We start from the raw sequence: 23,754 nt of genomic DNA, 5'->3' as shown, positions 1-23,754 counted from the left end.
ATTTTCGCGCAATGGCTACCTTCTCCCCTTGTCTTCGCCTACTTGTCTAAGAATAGTCTCGCAACTTCCATTGGTGGAGAACCGAGCCGACCATTGAACGAACGAGTTGAAACCAAGCTGAAGGGCGCCTCGATATTTGCAAATCAGGCAGTAATGTTCGCCCCTTCGAACCAGTTGGACCTCGTGATTTCCATTAGGTTGCGGAAGATCGAGCCAACCAATGAATAGATTAAGATGAAGGAGAGCTGAATATAGCTAACACGCGTTTTGCGAGGCCTTTCAGAATACGCATGTTGTCTGTGGCTTATAATACCAGATTCTTAACCCAGCCTGTACCATCAGACTCATTCTCCATCAGCAGAAGAATTCTCAACAATTCAATCCGTATGACATCACTTCAGCCATCCAGACAGTCAGCCAGCCAGCCATGGAACTAGAAACTCACAATGCTCCTTACCAGCCGAATGGAGAAATGGTTACACATGAGAACGCACGTGTGGTCCGTGACCCAGAAACCCTAGTCTTCGAGAAGGACTGCGTCGACTGCCCAAGGTGCCAAAAGCCGGTTGAGACAAAGATTAGTTGGACACCGGACACGGAACAAAGGTGGGTTCATTTAAGACTTCCAGTCATTTCTTTCCTAACCGATGTTGTGAAGTGGTGCTAATGACGAGCTTAAGCGGATCATTTTGGTGCTGCGCATTTCAGTCATGCCTCAGATTGCTCGTTAGAGTTCGCTTATGTGAGGAGTGGACAGGCGCGTATCTCTCCAAGATATGCGCAGTCGAGGTACGGGAATTAATGCAAATGACGTCAAGGAAACACATCAATCATCTTGGGACAGCATAGGGATAAAGATACATGAGTTATTTATCATAATATCAATCATTGTAAGCTTTTGCTCATTGCTTTAATAATATTACATATTCGTATATTATGCCTGAATTCCTTGTGTCAGTTTCATTTGCAAACCAGATCGCTCGTACTTGTCATGCAGGTCCATTCATCTACCTCGACTAAATCGATAATCGATCTCATCAATCATACTCTCATCCCAGGAATGTACACGCTGTGTTGTCAGATGTTGGATCTTGACACATGGCGTCCTGGGTCCACTGCTCTGCGTGGTCCGTTCTGTGACGTGCATGTTGGATATAAGGCGAAGTCAGCACGCATCTCCTTCCACAGCTAATACCGTATCTTCGAAGCAATAAGAGAGTGAATCCAGAAGGAGTCCATCGGGTGGTTTATTTTTTCGGGTGTGGCTTCGAGACTCAGGTCTCACAGCTTAAGTTTCAGCACTTCCGCAATTGCGGTACTCCGCTTGTTCCAATATAGTTGTCATGCTCTGTACTTTTTCTGTTGCATCTATACAACTTCTCCTATGCGTCTTTGAGTGTATATAATAATTGACCGAGATGCTTGGCCTGATGCAGGCAAAGCACTCAGAGCAAGCTTGATTCTTCTAAGCATTCCTCCTCTACATCTGTCCCAGTCATGACCGAGTTCGAATTGATCGCTTTCAAGATTTTTATGATTTTCATTGTCTCGCCTCTGCTACGTGGAATTATATTCCAATCTCCCAGTTTACTTATCTACATACGTGAACCTGGTTTCTTCTGTCCACCGCGGAACTTTCGTTCAGCCTCCAAACTAGAATGACTTGCCGCGCCGTGCAAACCAATTCCTTGTCTTCGTTGCAGATTGTGACCTCTCTGTCCATCTTTCCACTAGAAAGTATTCTTGCAGTGGTGCGGATGAAGACAAAGCGCTGTCCTTCCTTGGGAAGACTTCTCTTGAACTCGATGTCCAGCGTGAGGGTGTTGTTGGATATGCCTGTTGGATGTTAGTTCCATTAGTAAATCCAGTGATCAAACACGCACTTGGCACTTGACACGGTATTGTTTGCCAGGATTCCATATCAAACCTCACGACAGCAAGTGTATTCTCTGACTAACGGGTAGCACCGGGGTGCTCGTTAGCTCACTGCTCAGCCTCTTGCTGGAAAACATGCGCATTGCATTTGTATGATCCACTGGTTTTTCAATAGTGTGTCGGACATTGAAGGTAAACGACCGGTCAGGAAGGCCACGCAAGTGTCAATGATCCACTCATCACCCAAGAATCTGTGCCACGAATCGCAGATGCCAGCAGCGACGAAGCCTCCACGGGGGTACAAGTCCAGTATGCGCCTTGCCATGGGAATAATCTCGCCTGTAAAGCGAGCTGGCACCCAATTTGCATCAGGGTTCTGCTCCAAAATTCGGTCGAAGTCTGGTTTTGGCTTAGGAGGTGGAAGGACTCCAGACCAGGACTCCGAGATTGGAACAGATGAGCCCAGGGGCTTGTCGAAGTTGGTCCAAGAAGGGCGGTTCGAAATTCAGTTACGAACAAACAAGGACGACTTTTGAAAGAATATTTGAAAAGAGGAGGAACGGGAGAAGCTTTTCGAAGTTTGAGGGCTTACATTTCTTTCTGTGTCCTGAGTAAGAGAGGCATGCAATGCTGAAATCTGGAGAGTTAGTGCTCGAGTGGCCTGTATCGCGGCGGTGGCCGCTTTTGATTGGAGTCAATGCACGATCCGGATTGACCCGACTACTCAAGCATGCCCTGTGACGTGACGCGCAAAGAATGGCTCGGCCTTACAAATCAATTGTCTAAATATACATTCATAGTCACACTATGAAAGTCCATAATACAGCCCACATATCTTGGGAAGGCTGTGAAGCATGTACCAAGTGGCGGCCACGTCCTGTTCTAAGCAGAGTGAAGCGACCTCGTCTCTCTAACTTCTTCAGCTTACTTGACAAGCAAATCTACCAGGTGTGAAACAGACGCGTCATCCTGGTAGACCAAGTCGACAATATTTCTAATGGCCTGGTCGGAGAAATTCCCGCTCTTCATGTTCTTAAGAAACTTGGTCCTCACCCCATCCGCCGTCTTGGGATTGGCTGGAACACCTGGGCATGTTCTCGCGACGGCTTCCTCCATAACTTCGCCGCTACTCAACACCAGCGTCACACCTGCTACCGGAGGCGAAGGCTCACCCCTACTATTGGCGTAGTACTCGGCCGTGAAACCGGGGTCCTCAATCACCTGGAACTTGGCCCTGGTCTCCCGCAACTCCGGGCTAGAAGCCCAGAGGCTGTCATCGCTGTAGTCATGTGTCTCTGGTGGCGAGCCCTTGAGCAGCGTTACACCAAGGACATACTGGATCGAATGATCCCGATCTGCGTAGTTGTATAGCTCACCCGGCTTGTCGAGGATCAGCACAATAGGCCTGCACGCCCGAAGCTTGATAGATTTGATGTCCCGGAAAGGGTCAAGCCCTCGACCGCGCAGCTGTCGCCCGGCATCGAGCATGGCTTCGATTGCGTACAGGGCATGGCCCTCACAAGGGTTCAGCTTGAACGCAACGCGCTCCATTATGTACGTTTGGAAAGGCGACGCCAGCTTCGATTCCGAGCTCGCATCCCTCTCCTTAGAAACGAGTGGGAAAGCAAACTGCTGTCCACGCCAAATATTTTCGTAGAAACCCCACTTTCGCATGGTCAGAACCGTTGGGGCGCCAGGCTGGCCTGCTCGGACGATCAGGGCCAGCTGGACGGCGCGGCTGCATGCGTCGCCAGCTGCCCAGGCTTTCCGCGGGATCGTATTGGAGCCGGCTCTGAAGACACGTAGAGGGCAGCTGTCCATGAATACGTGCGAAATGGCTGCCATTGTCTGCTCCTCGTTGGAGCCCATGAGCCAGGATACAACCGCAGTGGACGCCAGCTTCACAAGGACTGTGTGGTCAAGGCCCAGTTTGTTGAATGAATTCAGGACGTTGAAGGTTCCCTGGATCTCGGCTGCCTTGACAATGGCCTCGAGCAGAGTCCGCATCGTGAGAGGTGGTGCTCCTGCTGACCTTGGCTGCTTAGAGCGAGCCAGCCAATCACAGACCGTGATGATAGAGCCCAAGTTGTCTGAGTGCTACTTGTCAATCTTTGCTTCTCCATTCAATTTCTCAGCTGAAATCCAGCCGCCAGCTCGGCCTCGGATTGAATGGCCGAGGATTCTTGGACGTACCAGAAATATGACCCCAGTCCACGCCGCCTATGCAATCATTGTAGTCCAGCCAGCGAATCAAGCTTGCCAGGTCCCAGGCACCTTTGACAGGGTCCTGAACAATCGATGTGCCCGGGAGCCTGCATCCATTCGCAACGGAAGTGCCCGGGACGTACGGCCCCAGAAGTGACCGACACTCTTCACTTGTGTTGACTGCTAGGATGGCACAACCGATGGAATCTAAGATGACTTCGCGAGCCTTCTCCAGAATCTCAGGCCTCGTGACCTGATAATTGAAAACGTAGTCCTTGACATCGACAATGACCTGGTCCCACGAAGGGGTGTCGTGTTTACTGGAAAAGATCATGTTGATGGAGTGTCTAAGTCTGATGAGCTGGTTTTGATCCCGAATAGATGACTTGCTTAGATTTGTTCAAGTACGCAGGTTCCATGCCCGTGGTGGTGATCGGGGTGTGCCTTGAAAATCTAACTAAGTAACCACGTAAATACTGATATCAACCAACTTCCTCCATCGCCATCTACCGAGAATAGACTCCTTGATGTAACGATCGACTATCGATGTAACCTTACGTTATTTACTCAGAACTTCAATGAAACAATTAGGTTCATCACCGCCCCATCAAGCATGGGTTTGGCGGCCTGCGTCAATATCGCGACATCATGGTACATTTGTAGTACTTTGGTGGTACATGTCTTCGATCCCTCGAGTATTATACAATGCCCGCCAAGTCTACAGCAGAACCTTGAAAGTAGGAAGCTTAATCACTCCAGGAAACTTTAAAAACAGGGGTTTGCCCAAGTGCTCACTGACTGTGGATATGTGGGGCGCATATCTATTTCCTGGGGTCTCAAACGTCGGATGATTTTAACTTTGTTAATTTGCAAACGTATGTACTACTCCCAGGGATGCAACTATCTTGTCCGACTCGGGGGAGCTTGCCGGCAAAGAGGATAAACTATCAGCCCATCAAGACATGACTTCTTATGGCTGACTTTGGGCGCTCCGACAACGGTGGTGAGTAGTTGATCAGGTTCCTGGAGGATAACTGCAGACTGGCTCATGGAAGAAGAGGAGGGCACAGGTACTCCGGTCAGCAACGCATATTGGGTTGACTTTCTCTTACTGATGAGAGAGAACAGAACGCCAAAACCCTTTCACCACAGTATCCTTAAAGATATTACGCAAAGTCACCGCCTCTGGTTCATACGCCATGTCATCTGAGGAGTCTACCGCCATGAAAGAGAAAGTCGAGACTACAGCGGCTTCTAAGGTAGAAGAGCATCATCTGGCGAGTGAAGAAGAGGTTAATCAAGCTCATGGTACAGCTGCAAGCACAAGTATGTGTGACGATTCTAGAAGTCCAAAATTCTTATGACAGCATTAATAAGGCAAATTATATAGACACGGCTAATGTGAATGCCGCCAATGCTGGCGATGGCATTCCTTATTCTGTTTATACTCCAAAGCAGAAGCTTGCAATCGTTCTGGTGGCTAGCATGGCGTCCTTTCTATCGCCAGCGTCTACTTCTGCTTATTTCCCCGCACTCAATGCGATAGGGTCAGACCTTGGAGTCTCTCTCCAGGCTATGAATTGGACAATAACATCTTACATGGTATGTGCATTTCCAAATGGTCAAGAACGCTGAATTGCTGATTCGTAGGGTTCCATATATAGATCTTGCAAGGAATAGCTCCATCTTTCTTCAGCAGTTTGACGGATATGGTTGGTCGACGACCATGTTACTTCCTTTGCCTTGGACTATACATATCCGCCAATGTAGCGCTGGCCCTGCAAAACAACTACTTTGCATTACTGGTCTTGAGGTGCTTGCAGAGCACAGGAAGTAGCGCGACAGTTCTACTCGGCTCCGCTGTCATAGCAGATATTGCTGCCACTGCTGAAAGGGGTACATACTACGGGTATGGGTTGACGACAGTGGCTCTCGCTCCATCCATAGCACCCGTTCTTGGTGGAGTCATTACGCAGTATCTCGGTTGGCGGGCGGTTTTCTGGTTTTTAACCATTGTCGCTGGTATCATCCTCATTTGCATGATCCTCTTTTACCCGGAAACGTCCCGAAAAGTCGTGGGTAATGGTAGCTTGCCGCCACAAAAGTGGAATGTTCCTTTGTTCACATTCCTCACGGGTGCAGCAAGACAACAGAAGTCATCGCAAGTTAAAGGCTATACAGATACGACAGACCTGTCGTCTCCTAGTCAGGCCTCGCCAGCCAAGAGGTTTGACTGGCGCTCGATGAATCCTTTAAGGACTGTTCGACTCATTTTTGAGAAACAGACGGGCGTCATTCTTGCCTATACCGCTCTAGGTTACGCAGCATTTTACTTCGTCACAGCAGCTATACCAGGGACTCTTGCTCGGGTATATGGTTTAAATGACCTACAAATTGGCCTCTGCTACATTCCCTTGGGAGCTGGGTCCTTTCTGTCAACGCAAATGGTCGGCCGCGCTGTCGACAGGAACTACCGCCGTCTCGCCATGGGCTTGTCATACCCCATCATACGAAATCGCCAAGACAAACTGGGGTCATTTCCCATTGAGAGGGCACGCCTGGAAATTGCCCTGCCTATGGCTTACGCTGCGAGTGCCGCTATTCTAGCTTACGGCTGGATGGTGCAGGCAAGGCTCCATATTGCAGGTCCCTGTGTCGTCTTGGTTGTTATTGGATTCTGCAATACTGGGACAATCAACGTCATGAGCACATTGGCCATGGATGTGTATCCTAAAAGTGCGGCAACCGCCGCGGCAGCGATAAATCTGGCCAAATGTCTCTTGGGTGCTGCCGCCGCGGCAGTAGTGCAACCTCTGATTTCAGCTCTGGGTTATGGTTGGGCTTATACTGTTGTGGCGGTAATTTGGAGCTCCGCAAGTGTGTTGTTACTCATCCCTATTCGATATGGACCAAAGTGGCGCCAGGAGGAGATGGTGGTGGACAGGACTCAGGAGGGAGGGGCCTCGAGATGATGGTTACACCTCTGCTCCTCGCTGTGTCCGGATCAGCAGCAAAGATGCCTTTCAAATGCTAATGGACCCGGTATTAGACTAACACAGTAAGCTAGGAAAGCAAGGACAATGTTTGACTAGAGTTTGGAGGGCTGAAAGATGTTGAAGGTTGTATCTAGCCACTAAGTTATCTTGGTACGTCCAGTTAACAACGCTATATAGCAATGGAGCTTTGATCAAACTACAATACGCAAGAATCCGCTCTATACTATAAGGACACCTCCAGAAAATCGCATTCTCTTACATATCTAAGTGAGCGTAGTTCTGCACTACGGCCTTGAGAAACTGAGAATGTACATCCACTGGAACATTAAGGCCTTGCCAACTACAATACTGTGACATTGTGCTGTGTGGAAGTTGGGGAAGAACGGCATATGACATTGGGACTCAAGACTCAAGTTAGGATAGACGTGGGAAAGCACGTTTCTGACCATTTGACAATTGAATCTGAGAAGTCTATCGCATACACATTGGACTTGTTCTTTCCCATATCTGAACTAGTCTCTCTCCAGTGCTTCGGCGCGTCCAGAAGCCTCAGGGTCAAAGTATGGACGCTCACCAATACTCATGGCTCTAAACCCACGCCTATCGCCCAGTCCCTTGCCAAGATAGTCCGGCGTAGCTGTGTGAACCATCGACCTGTTATCCCAGATGGCCATGTCGTTGGGATGAGTCCAGCGATGGCGAACGTGAATGTCGTGGTTAAGCACAACCATCTCATGAATCCATTCGAGCAGCTTGCGAGACTCTACCGGAGTCACACCATTAATCTTCTCAACGTGGTGACCCAGACAGTACACACTGTTCCATCCGGTAACAGGATTCGTCCGGACCCTTCATGAGACCCATAACAGTGAGCTAGTATTCTCCAGGTTGGATTATATATCAACTTACACTGGATGGATAGCGCGTATATGCTTTCCTACATTCTCAGGGGCGCCACGGGGATCTGTATAATACGGAATGCCATTCTTGGCGGCGTTTTCGTGGTACTTGGGCTGTCCACCGGTAAATGTGAGCGACGACAGAAACGACTGCATCGGCTTCGAAAGCCTGTCGAAGACTTCATAACCAGACGCCCAGACAGTATCACCGCCTGTAGATGGAATCTCAACCATGCGCAGCACCGCATAATCCGCTGGGACGTGCTCAAAGGTCGTGTCTGAGTGCCACATATGGTAGATTGGCGTAACGTTAGGGTCCTGCAGCCGTGCTCGCGCTTTGTCCTTGTCAACAGGCTTGTCTTCGTGCGTAATGACTGTAATCTCCTTATCGTCCAATTGCTTCTCCTTGTGCACGAAGGGGAAGATGTGGAGTTTTGAGGTTGGTGGTTTTCCAGATGCGACGCCGAGCTTCTGAGCGAGGTCCTTCTGCAGCTCGACGGTCATTTCATTCTGAGCGCGGAAGAAAACCACTCCACGTTGAGAGACTAGTAACTATGTTAGGTATTACGTACAATAGTAACATTGAACGAAGGAAGAAGTAGTGGAGAAGGATGGCACTGCTTACCAGTAATAGCCAGGTCTCGGATCAATTGGTCAGAGTTGGGGGCTCGGAGCCACTCAGCAAGATTGACGTCTTCATACTCCCGGCCAATGTTGGGAGTGACTTCAAAGCTCTTGAACTGGTCCAGAGAGCCGCTGTATTTGAGAGGCTCAATATGCCCTGAAAGTAGCTCTGGATCAACATACGCTTTAGCCTGGGGTAGGCCTTTGACAGGTTTGCCCACCACAGACGGTGTGAGAGCGGGCAAGACTTCTTCGGGAGACGTGTCAATGGTTGTCAGAGCTGAAGGAGCCATATTGATTGGGATCAATTGAGGAGCTTTTGAGGCACAAAGGTGTTCAAAGCAGTTTAGGACTAGTAATTCGAAGAGGTGATCTACACTTCGTATAGTTGCCGTGTCATCATCTCTCACAGGCTGATTTCTGGCTCAAACATTTTATAGGCAGCCTGCAGTCATGAACACCTCTCAACTTGAAGGAACTCTCAAGCAAAAGTTGCTGTGTCCCTAAGATGTCCGAGCTCGGCGTGATGTCACACTAAATTCATACGTATCAACCGTGTTCTGTATAAGCCAGGCCTTCGCTATAGAATCTGACCACTTGACACGTTTTCAGGGGCTTTTAGACTTTCATGTCGAATGACACAAGGTTGGGAAGTAGACCCACTGGCAGGACCATTCCAGAATGAAATTCAACGGCCATATATCGGACTATCAATGACTTGTAAAAACCACAGTGCAGAAAACGACACGAAGTCACAGTACCACGTATGGTCGGAGTATTTACATGTAGGAAATACAGGCCAAGATAGTGGCAACCACCTGTACTTGGCTCTGACAATATTATTACCTAAGCCTGAATAATGTAAATTCTTGAGAGTTTTGTCTATTTTCTTGATTCCATGCACTATCAGAGTTCATCACACAATAATGTGTATATGCACTTTGCTTTTTACAGTATTCCGTATTATCGTTTGGTGTGCATTGTCACCTTCCTTATAAAGGCATCTTACCAAGCCTTTTACAGTATCATGACACAGGAAACCCGGGCTGAAACAGGGGTTCTAAGAAGAAAAGTACGGAGTAGATCCAAAAGATCCATATATTTACATCGACAGAGGTTGAGCATTTGCTAGATATCTGCGCGACCCACCAGTGCTTATTGTCTCCAACCCCCCACATTGACATCAAAAAGACTTTTGCGTACCGTAGTACTGCAATCCCTGCTCATACCTACTCTCCAACATCCGCAGTTCCCCCGAAGCTCCACAGTCAACCAAGCAATCCCGGAGCAATCCGGGGAACGGAATTTGCCGTGTGGGGGCTTGCGGCTTAAACTGACTAGCTCTCCCTGTGGACAACGTCTTGTCATATGCATAAGCTGGTTCCGAATTTGTGGTCTCAAAGCTAAATCGCTCCTTCTCGTCTAAGTTAGACAATCAGCAATTTCTATTGCCAAGGATCTTTGTTATCAAGTGAATTGACCTCATCCTCAGCGCTTCCACGCCTTATGCAGGGGACTAGAAGTGGACCAGGAAGATAATGAAGTAGTCACTTGGGAAAGGGTCTGTTTAATCCAAAGGACTCCAGGAAGAGGAGGGTCTCTATACCCAGTGAAATTGATTTCTGAATACCCTCCAAATCGGTTCGCGATTGCGACTTCCAGAATCCAACCAATATTAAAATCATGTAACAGAAATGTGTATCAGATGGTCAGATACTACGAAACAAGTTGAGTTGCTAAACAGAGGTTCAGAAAAGGTGTGAATGTTTAACTACACTACGAGAAAGAGATGGTTGATTTGATGAGACGAAAACCAGAATATTGAAGATCCAAGCACAAACGCTGTACCTGAGTTGTGTCCTCATTGTAGTACGCATCTAGGACTTGTCATCAAGCACGTCCTTCGGGCCCTGACTATTTTCCTCAGTTCGGTTCGGCAGTTTACCAACATATAGCTGAAGTGGACGCCACATGCGCGGCTTCGGATCACCTGAATAATTACACTATTAGCGTTTTCGTAATTGCACAGTGATCTTTTTGTTATTGGAAAAGATCACGGTGGGGAAGACTCACTCATAGACTCGCGCCAGTGCGCAACCATCCCTGGAGTGCGACCGAGGAGGCACATGGGAAGGACATAGTTGGCTGGGATGCCACTATTCCCATAAGTTTCAGCATAGGAACAATGATGTTTCCGGGATTGGAAGAGGACTTGAACTGAAAGGAAGATCTTCACTTACATTGCTTTATAGACGAATGTTAGGAACAGATCAACATTGGCACAGAGGTTGCGAGAGATGAAGTATTCATCTTCTGCGGCGATTTTCTCGATCTCTAGGGCGACCTGGAGAATTTTGTCCGCTTTCAACTTCTCGGGATCACTCGTCGCCTCTGCAATGAGCTCGCGGACGAAGGCGGCTCTTGGATCGGTGACCTGTCGGTTTTTCAGCATTTTTTTTCGGCATCGCCGATGGCCTAATCTTGAGTTAAGTTGGAGTTGCGTGGCAACACAAACCTTGTACATCCTGTGGCCATAACCAAAAAGCCGTTGCTTGCCCTGCTTTACCTGCTCAATGAGCCTGGGAACGCCAGAAACATCCCCAATAGTTTCCAGCTGCTTGTACGCCACCTCCATGGCGCCACCGTGTAGAATTCCTGTACCTGACAAGTTCGAGGAAGCGGAACAGGACCATGGATCGCACAACGTCGACGCAGCATGTAGGAATGCGGCCGTCGAGTTAGTAAGCTCCAGGTTTGCACATAGAATCCATTGTCTGCTGAGAATGCTGACCACTCTTGGATTGGGCCGACCAGTCTCCGTGTCAATAAACCGGAGCATATGAAGCACGTTCTCGGTGTATGAGTATTCCAGCTTGGGAGGTTGCCACTCTTCTTGTCTGAGATGGCAGAATATTGCTGTTGCAATCATGGCGTATGTCCCCAGGAATTGGGGGATCTCAGCATCACACACTGCCAAATTCCCTTTGTAAATGTTCTTGCCACAATGGGCAGGGATTTTCTCTGGTCGAGATGCTGCATAGGCGGCGACGATAGAAGCTATACATGTGGCGGGGTGGGCATCGAGTCTGCATGATGAATACAAGTAATTAGTATTGAAACACTGAAATTTCTGCAAGATTTCAAAGAACGATCTTTTCTTTTTTGTCACTCACGGCAGCTGCTTGATCATGGATAAGATGTTCTGCGGTAGGGGTGGCGTTCCGGCGATGGACGTGTTGAGCGCAGCAGCTTCTTCATTCGTTGGTAGATGACCAAAGATAAGAAGGAAAGCAACGTGTTCGAAAGGTCGTCCAGAGCGATATAATTCTGGAACAGGAATGCCGCGGTAGTAAATCTCTCCAGCCTCGCCGTCGACATAGGTAATCTGAGATTGCACTGCAATGTCCTGGGTCAATTATCTGGGCCGGAGAAAAGTTCTCAAGCCTTGGATCAATAAGAGAAACACTCACTACAGGCCGTGTTCTGAAATCCCGGATCAAAGAGACGAATTCCATTCTCATATTGGTTGGCCGGGTTTCTGTCCTTAACCGGACATTTGATGGCCTTGAAATCTGTGGCACGTATTGCATTATGTTCGATGGGAAGACAATAAGTTTGACCAGTTCGGTTGTCAGTTATTGTGAGCGTATCGCTAGGCCCTGAGGCCACTTCGAAATGTGCTTCCTGTTGAACAGAACCACCTGATGAACCCATATTGACAACTCAATAGTCGTATAGGGTACCTGTTTGTATGATGAGAGCGCAGAATTCACAAGATGAACTGACGATGAGGTGTTGCGCGAGCATGAGTAGCAAGGAAACAGAGGATCAAAGGTCTGGAATCGATGTGAAGGCACTATTGTGTGTGCCTAACGGCCTCTCATCACGCAGAATGCATCTTCTGCCATGTATATTTCGCATCAAGGAATTGCTTTCACTGCCGAGGTCCACTCAATTAGGAATCCCGTTCCACGAGACACTTGACTTCCAAAACAGGAAGCACGTCAATGGCAATGATTCGGTGTTGTATGAGAATAAATTGCAGCCAAACTTTAAGATAACTCGGTTAACCAATTGCATATGAAAGCGGTCTGCCATCGACACCTGAGGTTACTGAATTCGGTGGGATACAGTACAGGTGGCTAAGAACGAACCGTGTCTTGAATCAAGGCCCTGTAAGTTTTACCGTACATGTGATCACGGGACAAGTATTATATCCGAAACCCTATTCACGGTCCATTCGCTGATGTGTGGATTTCTCATTGTATCGGTCGGCCAATAGTGAAGAATGATATGTCACCTGAAAGAAGGATCTATAAACTTTACAACGTGTGGATAGATCTACGAACTTTATTTGACCTCCAAAACAGGGATCCTGTCGTGCCCGTAACTAGCAAGTTTGTGAGGATCCATATAGCTAGCGATGAATGAATAACTTGCTAGTTGAAATCAGGATTCATAAACTTTATGCCAAATTAAGTACTGTGTCAAATTGAAACGGTAGTGGGAAAAACAAAATTCCTTATTCACAGATAAGCCCAGATATCCGATTTGGGAGCAGCAACCGATTGCGTCTGAATCTTAATTACTCTTCGTATATTTATGTTGCAGCCATGTAACCTCAAGAATACCATCTAAATCATTGTACACATGGATACGTAGAAGAATCAGCTCATTGAGACGCCACATCATGTGTTGGAGAGACTAACGGAAAAAAGGAGTTTGATTCGATGATCCTTTAGTAACACAGATAGACAAATTTCTCTGAATATCGGAATTTCAAACTATAACGATTCGGCAAGAAATGAGAGAACAGGCCCCATCTACAGCCAACTGTAAGACATCCATCTCTGCCGTGCACATTCTCGGAGAAAATTTCAGATGCAAAAACTACTCCGACTTGTGAGGGCGCAGGATTTCGAAATCAACCAAGCCCAAGTTAACGAGTAGCCGCCGCAACATATGCCTCTCCTGCATGCTTCATGGTGTTAGTACATAAAAGACAATCTGGACTTGACCTGATACACTCACCTAGCAATATTTCTAGTAAGTGTCCGCTCAAGGGACAAGAGTACGGTCAATATCCCCAGGAACGCCCCAACGCCGCCAGGATAACCCACTTCCCACATAGCAACACAACTAGACAAGACGAGGGTTGCTTCGTAACAAACCACATATTTCCCCAGTCCTTTGAATCGATGTGGGACGACGCGTGGGAGGACACGGTGTGTGATGCGGAACCACGAGAACCAGTTCAGAAGTTGCACGCTGAGCCGGAAGAGATTGGCATCGTTCCAGTGATAGCCCAGAAAGAATGGCACTCCTTGTTGGATGACTGTTGTCTGAAATGTTGTCTTGATAATGGTAGAGTTTGCCTTGGACCGTGAGATTTGCAGCAGCGCGGATGAGAGGAGAAAAAGCGACATCAGAACGAAATCTACTTCGTCTGGCAACGGATATGTGCGAGTTGTCACGTACTTGGCGTAGTAACGGATGAACTGAAGAGGGCCTGTGACCAGGTGGACAAGCATGGGAATGTATGGGAAATTCTTCGCTTTGTTCGTCTTGGGCTTGAGGTGCTTCATCGACTTGGGTATGAAAGGTGTGAAGATGGCGATGCGAAAAAGCAGCTCCAGCTCTGGGCTGTATCTACCGAAAATGGCCTGCAGTCCATCCATGGTGTGGACGCCGAGCGCATCGCTGAATGAATATGCGAGAACTGAGGAATTCATGATCTAAATTAGTTCGCCCAAAGGAAAATGACTTGTTCCTGATTGTCGAGGATGAATACTTAAGATAGGTAATTCCTTCCGCGAACATGGGGTGAGTGGGGGTAGAAGAGCCCGCACAGAAGACTTACTAAAAGAAGGAAAATGAGCTCGCACCGAGATATCTTATGACATCTCGTAAAATACCAAGGATTGATAGTTACACCTAAATGAGAAGCGAGTTGCTCAAAATGGGGCTGGCCACTGCACCGGCGTTATCGGCAAGTCTAAGTAATACGATCTTCACTCTCCAAAAGGTCGTGGTACTTGAATGTACCGCTCAGGTTCCAGAGACCCTTGATTGTTGCTATCTCCATGACATCAGGTTCTTGAATATGGATGGACAGCCCCCGCCTAGGCACACGTCCGAGCACATCTTGCGAAATCTCTCAACCGACGTTAGAAGGCACATTACTTATCAAGAAAAGGAGTGTCCCACACAGTGCTTGATTTTGGAAATAGAACATCATCAGATGTATGCGTACAAAGAATCTAATAGCCTTTATCCGTTCAGTAGGTTCACTGTAACCCTGGGCGCCGAGCATGGAACGTTTCATTTTTTCTCCAGAGGATGCACAATACTCAATGCAGATTACACTACCAATATCACGCCATGAAAATGCAGACGGTGAATTTGTAAGCTGAAAGTATTGATGGCTCCTGCTGAAGGTAGATGGGATTGTCACATTCAACTCATTAACTGAGGAGCATGAAGTGCGGCCGTGGACGATCCTCCTTGGCTCCTCTCCTGAAGTTCATTTCCTGTCCCTCTTACTCTCATCAAGCGGGATGTCCTTTGCCGCCTAGGATCGAGACACTTAGATAAAACTACTTATATTGACTAGTCAACGGAAACTTTCTTATGTTCTCTATCCTTTGAACACATCCATTGTCGTACAGTTCTCATCATATCACACTCTGACCTCAATTCCACGGCGCCTTTTCTTCTTCTCCTTTTCGCCTCAACCCTTTCACTCAAAATGGGGCCAGCAGAAACAGTACCACAGCTTCTCACGAGCCAGAACTCTAGTGATGCTGATGGCGCCAACTTGGATCCAAACAGCTTCTTTGGATACAGTCCGGGTTCGTCTAATGGAGGCTCTTCAGAATGCCCACGTCTGGTGGATCAGAAAGTCCAAGATATACCTATTGCGATTGTGGGTATGGCATGCAGGTTGCCTGGTGAATGCTCATCGCCCTCTAAGTTGTGGGATTTCCTTTGTGAGGGAAAGAGCTCTTGGAAGCCTAAAGCACCCAAAGACCGGTTCAACTGGGACGCTTTCTCCCATGAAGATCCAGATTTTGAAGGCACATTCTCTGTAGCCGGTGGTCATTTCAACGACTACATCGATCTGACACGGTTCGATTCGGCCTTTTTTGGATTACCGCCATCTGAAGCAAGGATCCTCGATCCACAGCAGAGGCTTCTGCTGGAAGTATCTTGTACGTGCCTCTCGAAGAAATGACTTAGGTTGTTTTAAAAACCCTTGGTATTTATTCCGCCTTCAAGGCAGGTGAGGGTTACAGAAGGATCTGGTTATGATATCCACGGAGAATAGGAAGTAACTAATGCGAGAGCTTGCAGATGAGTGCCTGGAAAATGCAGGGATTCCGATGGAGAATGTAGCTGGCAGGAAGGTGGGATGCTTTGTTGCATTCTCTATGGGAGGTGAGAGCTCCTTCAAGACCATTCGTTTTTCTTTTCAATGCCCCAGCTAAAGCTAACAAATTCTTTGACATCCATCACATCAGAATACGGCAGGCTATGGGACAAAGATCTTGAGGTGCAGCAAAACTACCACGCTGTCGGGACAGGCGAGGCCATATATGCCAACCGCATTTCCCATGTCTATGACCTCGCGGGACCCAGTGTGTCGTTCGACACGGGTTGCTCCGGAGGCATGGTTGGCCTTGACATGGCCTGCAATTACCTGTCCAGAGGGGCCATAGATGGTTGCTTCGTTGGAGCGAGCAATCTGACGCTGCTCCCGGAGGTCCTGGGCAGAAAACCACGGCTGCTCTCACGGAGCGGGAAGTGCCACACCTTTGATAGCGCTGCCGATGGCTTTTCGCGCGCTGACGGCACCAGCGTTGTCTTTCTTAAGCGTCTGGATGATGCAATCCGAGACCGTGACCCCATCCGTGCTGTCATCAAAGCTGTCTCCACCAACTTTGACGGCAGGACACCGGGCATCTTGATGCCGAGCAAGGAGGCGCAGATGGCCAATATTCGCCAGGCCTACACGAAAGCTGGGATTCACAACTTAGGCGACACTGCATATTTTGAATGCCACGGGACGGGGACGCCCACTGGGGATCCCATTGAGGTCGATGCCATCGGACGCATTTTCGCATCGTCCAAGTCAGCCGATGATCCTCTCTTGATCGGCTCCGCCAAGACGAACTTGGGCCATTCCGAGGCAGCGAGCGCCTTGACCCATATCATCAAGGCGTCCTTCATTCTAGACCTGGGCCTGATCCCATCAACAGTCGGCATCACGAATTTGAATCCCGCTATCGACTTCTACCAAAACAGGATCAAGGTGGTTCAAGAACTCACACCTCTCCCCAAGAAGGAAATCAGAAGAGTCAGTATACAGGCATTCGGATATGGCGGAGCAAATGCACACACGATCCTTGAGTCTGCCAAGGACCATCTAAAAAATACATGGGAAGCAGACCGCTGCACATACCGGTACTCCAGGAAGTATCTGTCCCAGCAAGTCCCAGACATGAACGCCGGCCAAGTCAACGATGATCAAGAGCATGCTTGTCGTCCATATCTTATGATCTCATCAGCCAATGATATACACTCCTTGCACCAAAATATCCAAGTTATCCATGATCATGTCATGGATCCAAATACGACAGTTGATAGGCTTGACCTAGCCTATACTTTGGGTATGAGGCGCTCGAAGCTCTTCTACCGTGGCTTCTCTGTTCTTGGCGCAGACAAGCCCATTACTGAAGCTTTGAAGCTGGAGGCCTGGACAACTGGCAAGAAGGAATATCCAGCACCGCCCAGGATCGGCTTCATCTTGACCGGCCAGGGTGCCCAACGGGGGCAGATGGGCAAACACCTGATCGAGCAATTTCCCTCAGTCGGCGCAACGATGCTGAGGCTCGATAAGTGCCTCGAACAACTACCAGAATGCAACCGTCCAGACTGGTCCATACGAGAAGAGCTCCTCAAGCCAGAAGAGATGACACGGGTGAACGACCCGCGATTCTCCCAGCCCCTCACCTGTGCTTTACAGATCGCCATCATCAATCTTCTTAGACAGTGGGGAATTACCCCTACAGCTGGTGTCGTGGGCCACAGCTCGGGAGAAATACCTGCTGCATACGCCGCCGGCCTTATCACTGAACGCATGGCCATTATGATAGGCTATTTCCGTGGATTCTCCATCACCACTGAGCTTAGCAGCGAGGACAAATTGTGGGCAGACGCGAGCATGCTTGCCACCGGTCTGGGCAAGGAGGCCGCGCAAAAGTACTTAGACGACCTCGCGGATACAGACCTTGTTGTGGCCTGTGACAACAGCCCAGAAAGTACCACAATTTCTGGTGGTGTTGAGGCGCTGAACAAACTGCAGAAGAGACTGGAGGCCAAAAGGATCTTCGCAAGACGGCTCAAGGTTACAAAGGCCTACCACAACCCCAATTACATGTCTGGGTATAGTATCATTTTCAAGAAGGCGCTCGAGCAGGCCGCCACCTTCGTTGACGATGAGGCGGTTCCCGTACGAAATGTGTGTCCCATGTTCTCAACAGCTATCAAGGACCTGAAACTTCAGCCAGCCGATGTGCAGACCGGAGAGTACTGGCGGCGCAACATGGAATGTCCCGTTCTCTTTAACGAGGCAGTAAATGCCATGTTAGATGAGCCGAATGAGACGCGAGCGCAGGTTTTCATCGAGATCGGGCCGTCATCGACGCTCAAGGGGCCGGTGAGACAGATACTGGCTACCGTGTCTGCTACCAAGAGCCTTGCGCCAGAAGAGGTCCCGAGATACATGCCGACACTGATTGGAGGTTCAAATTCGGCAGAGGACATGCTTAAGACAGCCGGTACGTTGGTTATGATGGGCTGCCCTGTGGACACAGAGAAGGTGAACAGCATGGAAGTGAAGGTGGAGTCCGCCACCAAAGGCAGAAGTGGAACAACGACGGTGATTTCGTACATCACGGGCAAACAAATCGTCGACCTGCCTAACTACGCCTGGAACAAGACCAAATCCATGTGGTACGAACCTCGAGCCTCAAGAAACCACCGATTCAAGCAGTTCAGGAGGCATGAGATTCTCGGCTCACGTGTCCCGGATGGAAACCCCATGGTGCCCACCTGGCGCAACCTACTCTCACTGGCCAACACCAAATGGCTGCCACATCACAAGCTGCATGATGACATTGTCTTTCCGGCCGCAGGATATATCTCCATGGCAATCGAAGCGGTGAGGCAGTACACACATGACGCCTCGCAAGCTGTCCAGCTCCGCAATGTTCAAGTCCGGAGCGCCCTAGTCATGAACGTCGGCAACAACTCTGAGGGCATCTACACCTTTCTAACACTGACGCGTGACCATGCTGACTCCAAATGGTTCGACTTCACCATCTGCAGTCAGCAACTACCAGCCCAAGGCACTGAAGCCATCCACCAGAGCCAGCAGGACCCAGACCAGCACACTGACGTTCACTGTTACGGGCAGATCTCTGCTGTGGACAAGCGTCCTGTATCCGACAGGGTCCTTCACGATTTGTACCAAGATGCACAGTGGGCTACCAGCGGTGCCTCAGGACGACAATGGTACAAGCACTTCTCACGTATCGGGTTCAACTACACTGAGAGTTTTCAGGTCATCCAGACCGTCAGAACCCAGGCGGTGACGGCTGAAAATACCGCAGGTTCAGCTATACATGCTGTTCTGCAGCTTCCTACCCTTTCTGCGCTCAAATCTCGCTATCTGGTGGCGCCAGCTATCATCGACGGCCTAATGCAATGCATGCTTGCAGCCGCTGCCAATGGCAAGCCTGGTGCGCTACGTGACTTGTGTGTGCCGACCAAGTTTGATGAGATTTACGTTGCACCGCCATCTCTGTCGACAACGGCGTTGAATTGCATTGCGAATATTGTTCCTGAGGTCACAGACAGTGAAGCTAGCAAGAGCGGCATCCTGGGCTCGGCTGAGGCTGTCGACGAGGACGGAAATGTCGTGGTGCATATTCATCGGCTCGCTTGCACCAAAATTGAGGGTGCTCCGGCGGCGGCGGTCGACGGTGATGGTGCTGATGTGGTCGGTGGTGGCGAACTGACGCAAGTCCACAAGGTCATCTGGAAGCCCGATGTCTCGCTTCTATCATCCTTTGATCCATCGTTCCGAGAGAAGTTACGTGAGTCAAAGACTGGAACACTGTCTATTTTATTTGATCTTTTGGCGCACCAAGACCCGGCTGCTTCGTACTTGGAGATCAATGGCGGCAGAGGGAACGTGTCGGTCGAGATTCTGAGTGCATTGGGAGCGGCAACCGTATCCCCAATGTTCGCATCCTATACAATCACAGAAAATAACGACGAGATCTTGTCGATGGCTGAAGATAAGCTTGGGTCTCATTTTCCCAGAGCTCATAATATCTCGTACAAGACGCTTGCTATCGAGAGCATCGGGGACGGTCCATCAGAGGAAAATACTCATGATGTCGTCGTTCACAAAGTGAGTACGCGAATAGTTATCTCTTGCTATCACAGAGGTGGAAGAAGTTCAAGATACTAATGAGAAATTGGTTTCGAATATAGGTGTCCACGCCTGATGACTCCTTGAGAGCCGTCCGAAGACTGATGAAGTCCAACGGCAAACTCATCCTCCTTGTGGACAAGTCAGCCCTTGTGTCGAGCTGTCTAGAGTGGAAAAAGGCTCTGTCCAGTTCTGGGTTTGGTCTTGTTGACGCAGACTTCAGTGAAAATACGGATGACTGGTCGCTGATTCTAGTCGCATCCACAACGGATGGCGTCAACTGTTACCAGCCTGTTCACAGTATCCTTCACGAGGAGACAAAGGTATCCAGGATCATGTCTTCGATTCTTTCAGGCAGGACTGAGGGGCATGACATGTTTCTGGAGACAGAGGATGCTGTGCTAGTCTCTGCTGGCGTCCTCAACCCAGGCATATTGGCTGAAATGTCAGAAGAGACGCTCCGTCTCATCAAGTCGCTCATCAGGAAAACCTCCAGCTCCTCTGACACTTCCAGCAAGCCGAATCCAGCCCTCATCTGGCTATCTGCTTCTTGCCAGATGAATTCTGCTGCTGAGTCAATGAATTGCAGAAAATTCAATCCTGCTGGAGCCATGATTGCTGGATTGGCAAGAGTTATTTATAGGGAAGAACCAGAGGTGTGCTTCATCACGATAGACATTGACTCGTCCACACCTGCAGACGTGCTCACCCGTCTCGTTTTCCGAATTCTCGAAAAGGTCTCCAAGCAGGGCTCTGCAGAGCGTGAGTTCGCGATTCGAGGCGGTGTCGCTTATATCCAGCGCATCGTCCCAGATAGCCAAACATTCCAAGTCCTGCATCCTGCACTGGAGCCAGACAGCGATGAGAACACAGTTGCTATGACGACAGGATCGTCAACCTGCGACGTGCATCCATCTTGGAAACTTGACATCCTGCAGACAGGCTTGTTACAGACGCTCACATTCTCCGAAGTCCCAAGGCTGGAGGGCGACATGCCACTGGGAGATCATGACGTCGAGGTGGAGATGAAGGCTGTCGGTATCAACTTTAAGGACGTCGCCATCTGTATGGGCATTCTCCCACATAAAAACTTCGGTCTCGAGTTTTCCGGTGTCATAAGTAAGGTCGGATCCGCCGTCACCAATGTCAAGGCTGGTGACCGCGTTGCTGGGCTGCCGGCCACCACGCATGGCGCGTACAGGAGCCACATCCGGGCGCCAGATTACCTCTGCTTCAAGATCCCCGATGGGATGACGTTTGAAGAAGCAGCGACGATGCCATGCATCTTTTTCACCAATATCCACGCCCTTATTCAACAGGCCCACATGCGACCCGGTCAAACCATCCTCATTCACTCGGCAGCTGGAGGCGTCGGTCTCTCGGCCATTCAGCTGGCCCGTTACCTCGGAGCTGGTGCCATCTATGCCACATGTGGCAGTGAGGAGAAGCGTAAGTTTCTGGTCAATAATATGGGCCTAAACCCGGCCAACATCTTCAACTCGCGCACGACGCAGTTCCAGCGGGACATCATGCGCGCCACAAGAGGTAAGGGCGTCGATATCGTCCTGAACAGTCTCTCTGGCGACTTGCTGGATGCTTCATGGGCTTGCGTGGCTGAGACTGGTTGCCTGCTCGAGGTCAGCCGGGTTGACTTCCTCAAGAGAAACAAGTTGCAGATGAGGAAGTTCTGCCAATCGACCAGCATTCATGCCATTGATGCCAGTCAAGTCATGATGCGTCATGACCTTGGAAGCGAGTAAGCACATTCCCTCCCCTCAGAATTGAATGCACGTAGTTGCTAACGTCTACAGGGCGACCAAGATCATGCATGACCTCATTCACCAGAGAGTCATCACGCCCATCCAGCCTATGCATACCTTTACCTTGGATGAACTCGAGAGTGCTTTCCGGCTAATGCAGAGCGGCAAGTCGCTCGGTAAACTGGTCATCCGAAATGCAGTAGCGCCTGACAAGCAAGTCAAGATCCGCCGTTGTCCAGTGTTTGACCGCGTCACCTTTTCGCCAGACGCCTCATATCTCCTCATCGGATGCCTGGGTGGTATCGGACGCAGTATCACTCGTCGCTTATTCGACAAAGGCGCCAGGAGTTTCATCATGCTGTCGCCCAGCGGCGACGACAAGCCTGAGGCACACGCTCTGGTCGGCTGGCTCCGGTGCTCCGGCGCGTCTGTCAAGGTGGTGAAGGGCAGCGCCTCCAACATGGAAGATGTCCAGAGAGCTATGGGCATGGCGCCGGCTGACAGGCCGGTCAAGGGAATGATACACTCGGCAATGGTCTTGAATGACACACCGTTTATGACGCTTCAGAGTCCCGCTGAGTTTACCAAGGTCTCTGATCCAAAGGTTCGCGGCGCCTTCAATATGCACATGGCTTCGCTTGACCTCCCTACGCCGCTCGACTTTTTCATCATGCTGTCTTCGGTTTCGGGAATCTTTGGGCAGTATGGCCAGTCCAGCTATGCTGCTGCCAACACCTACCTTGACGCTCTGGCTATGCACAGGAGGGGCATGGGCCTTGCTGCTACGAGCATCGACCTCGGTTTCGTCGAGGATGTGGGATGGACCACCGAGAATGAGGACCTTGACGCCAAGATGGCCGCCATGGGTATCTTGACCGTCAGGGTGCAGGAGGCTGAACTGCTTAGGCTACTTGAGCTTGAGATCTTTAGGTCAACTAACGAGAGAACCTGGAAGGGCGACCAATTATCGGCGGACTCGTTGATGACCTTCGAATGTCAAGCACAGACTGTGTTCGGTCTCTCTTCCACCACTTCGAAGCCGCCCAAGACGTACTCGGCACCCCGTTTGAGGGCTTTGCTCAACACTGGTAGCACCTCTGACGGCTCAAGCCCTCCCAGCGGACAATCAGGACCTAGTGCGGCACTCATTCAGGTTCTGAAATCGACAAACCCGCGACCGGTTCTGGAAGCTATCAGCCCTCTGGCCTTGGAAGCAGTGGTGCTGAAGATGTCCGAGTTCTTGCTTGTCTCGGTCGAGGACATTGACGGGGAGAGAAGCCCAGAGAGCTTCGGTGTTGATTCTCTTGTTGCCGTTGAGCTGCGGACTTGGTTCAGAGACGGGTTCGGAATTACTGTAAGCACAATGGAGATTTTGAAATCGTCGAGTTTCAGGAGTCTAGCCGAGACGGTGGCGAAGAAGATGTTAGATAAAGTAGAAGCCAAAGCTTCATGAAAGCACTCTAGGATTTCTTGTTATGTGTACGTATGATGCTTTGTCTTATCAATGAGGGAAAAAAGGAATCTCCATGACTTGAACGTTTGGTTTTGAAGAATGGGTTTTCATGTGGAAGATAGCTTCTTAGCCTAGGATCAGATATTCATTGCCATCTTACATTCAAATTTTGACCTCCATGCTCAGAAATGTTGTGGCTTTCGGTACCGAAAAAAAGTGCACATTAATAAAATGACCGTATACACGTCATTACATTTGCGAGCATAAGTCTCGTCTACATTTCTCCTGATGATTGAAATCACGATATTGGTAGCCCCTGAAGATTTCTGCTACAGTGTTAATGCCCCTAAATTCACGGCTCCCCACGGTAAGTGGTGTGTGAATATTGACATCAAGTGCTTATGAGTCGAGCAAGTGAGTTGTCAGTTGCTAGAGGTAGAAG

General features: G+C 49.4%; 6 protein-coding genes across 6 annotated transcripts; 2 read left to right on the top strand and 4 right to left on the bottom strand.

Moving 5' to 3' along the window:
• Nucleotides 1–2,799: 2,799 nt before the first annotated feature.
• Nucleotides 2,800–4,414, bottom strand: M406DRAFT_341976 (2-methylcitrate dehydratase PrpD; the record flags this gene model as incomplete). The annotated part of the gene is made up of 2 exons (XM_040921722.1): nucleotides 2,800–3,965; nucleotides 4,069–4,414. 2 exons carry the CDS (start codon nucleotides 4,412–4,414, stop codon nucleotides 2,800–2,802), a joined length of 1,512 nt encoding a protein of 503 aa, XP_040773815.1.
• Nucleotides 4,415–5,385: 971 nt separating this feature from the next.
• M406DRAFT_46598 (uncharacterized protein) lies at nucleotides 5,386–7,052 on the top strand (the record flags this gene model as incomplete). Its single annotated transcript, XM_040924306.1, has 3 exons — nucleotides 5,386–5,682; nucleotides 5,745–6,245; nucleotides 6,306–7,052. The coding sequence occupies 3 exons, from the start codon at nucleotides 5,386–5,388 to the stop codon at nucleotides 7,050–7,052; spliced, it is 1,545 nt and encodes a 514-aa protein (XP_040773814.1).
• A 440-nt stretch (nucleotides 7,053–7,492) lies between these two features.
• On the bottom strand, nucleotides 7,493–8,892 carry M406DRAFT_352939 (taurine catabolism dioxygenase; the record flags this gene model as incomplete). The annotated part of the gene is made up of 4 exons (XM_040922724.1): nucleotides 7,493–7,925; nucleotides 7,986–8,520; nucleotides 8,601–8,731; nucleotides 8,783–8,892. The coding sequence occupies 4 exons, from the start codon at nucleotides 8,890–8,892 to the stop codon at nucleotides 7,589–7,591; spliced, it is 1,113 nt and encodes a 370-aa protein (XP_040773813.1). The 3' UTR covers nucleotides 7,493–7,588.
• A 1,584-nt stretch (nucleotides 8,893–10,476) lies between these two features.
• On the bottom strand, nucleotides 10,477–12,313 carry M406DRAFT_341973 (citrate synthase; the record flags this gene model as incomplete). Its single annotated transcript, XM_040921721.1, has 6 exons — nucleotides 10,477–10,589; nucleotides 10,673–10,755; nucleotides 10,840–11,033; nucleotides 11,115–11,685; nucleotides 11,773–11,995; nucleotides 12,070–12,313. The coding sequence occupies 6 exons, from the start codon at nucleotides 12,311–12,313 to the stop codon at nucleotides 10,477–10,479; spliced, it is 1,428 nt and encodes a 475-aa protein (XP_040773812.1).
• Nucleotides 12,314–13,489: 1,176 nt separating this feature from the next.
• On the bottom strand, nucleotides 13,490–14,277 carry M406DRAFT_72819 (uncharacterized protein; the record flags this gene model as incomplete). The annotated part of the gene is made up of 2 exons (XM_040925579.1): nucleotides 13,490–13,577; nucleotides 13,631–14,277. The coding sequence occupies 2 exons, from the start codon at nucleotides 14,275–14,277 to the stop codon at nucleotides 13,490–13,492; spliced, it is 735 nt and encodes a 244-aa protein (XP_040773811.1).
• Nucleotides 14,278–15,347: 1,070 nt separating this feature from the next.
• Nucleotides 15,348–23,312, top strand: M406DRAFT_45232 (uncharacterized protein; the record flags this gene model as incomplete). Its single annotated transcript, XM_040924271.1, has 6 exons — nucleotides 15,348–15,810; nucleotides 15,953–16,036; nucleotides 16,120–18,987; nucleotides 19,045–20,093; nucleotides 20,162–21,836; nucleotides 21,895–23,312. The coding sequence occupies 6 exons, from the start codon at nucleotides 15,348–15,350 to the stop codon at nucleotides 23,310–23,312; spliced, it is 7,557 nt and encodes a 2,518-aa protein (XP_040773810.1).
• Nucleotides 23,313–23,754: the final 442 nt, after the last annotated feature.

This window comes from Cryphonectria parasitica (assembly GCF_011745365.1).
Source record: "Cryphonectria parasitica EP155 unplaced genomic scaffold M406scaffold_7, whole genome shotgun sequence".
Taxonomy (NCBI): domain Eukaryota; kingdom Fungi; phylum Ascomycota; class Sordariomycetes; order Diaporthales; family Cryphonectriaceae; genus Cryphonectria; species Cryphonectria parasitica.
The sequence above is the reverse complement of the archived record's forward strand: the minus strand, read 5'-3'. Positions and strand labels throughout refer to the sequence as shown.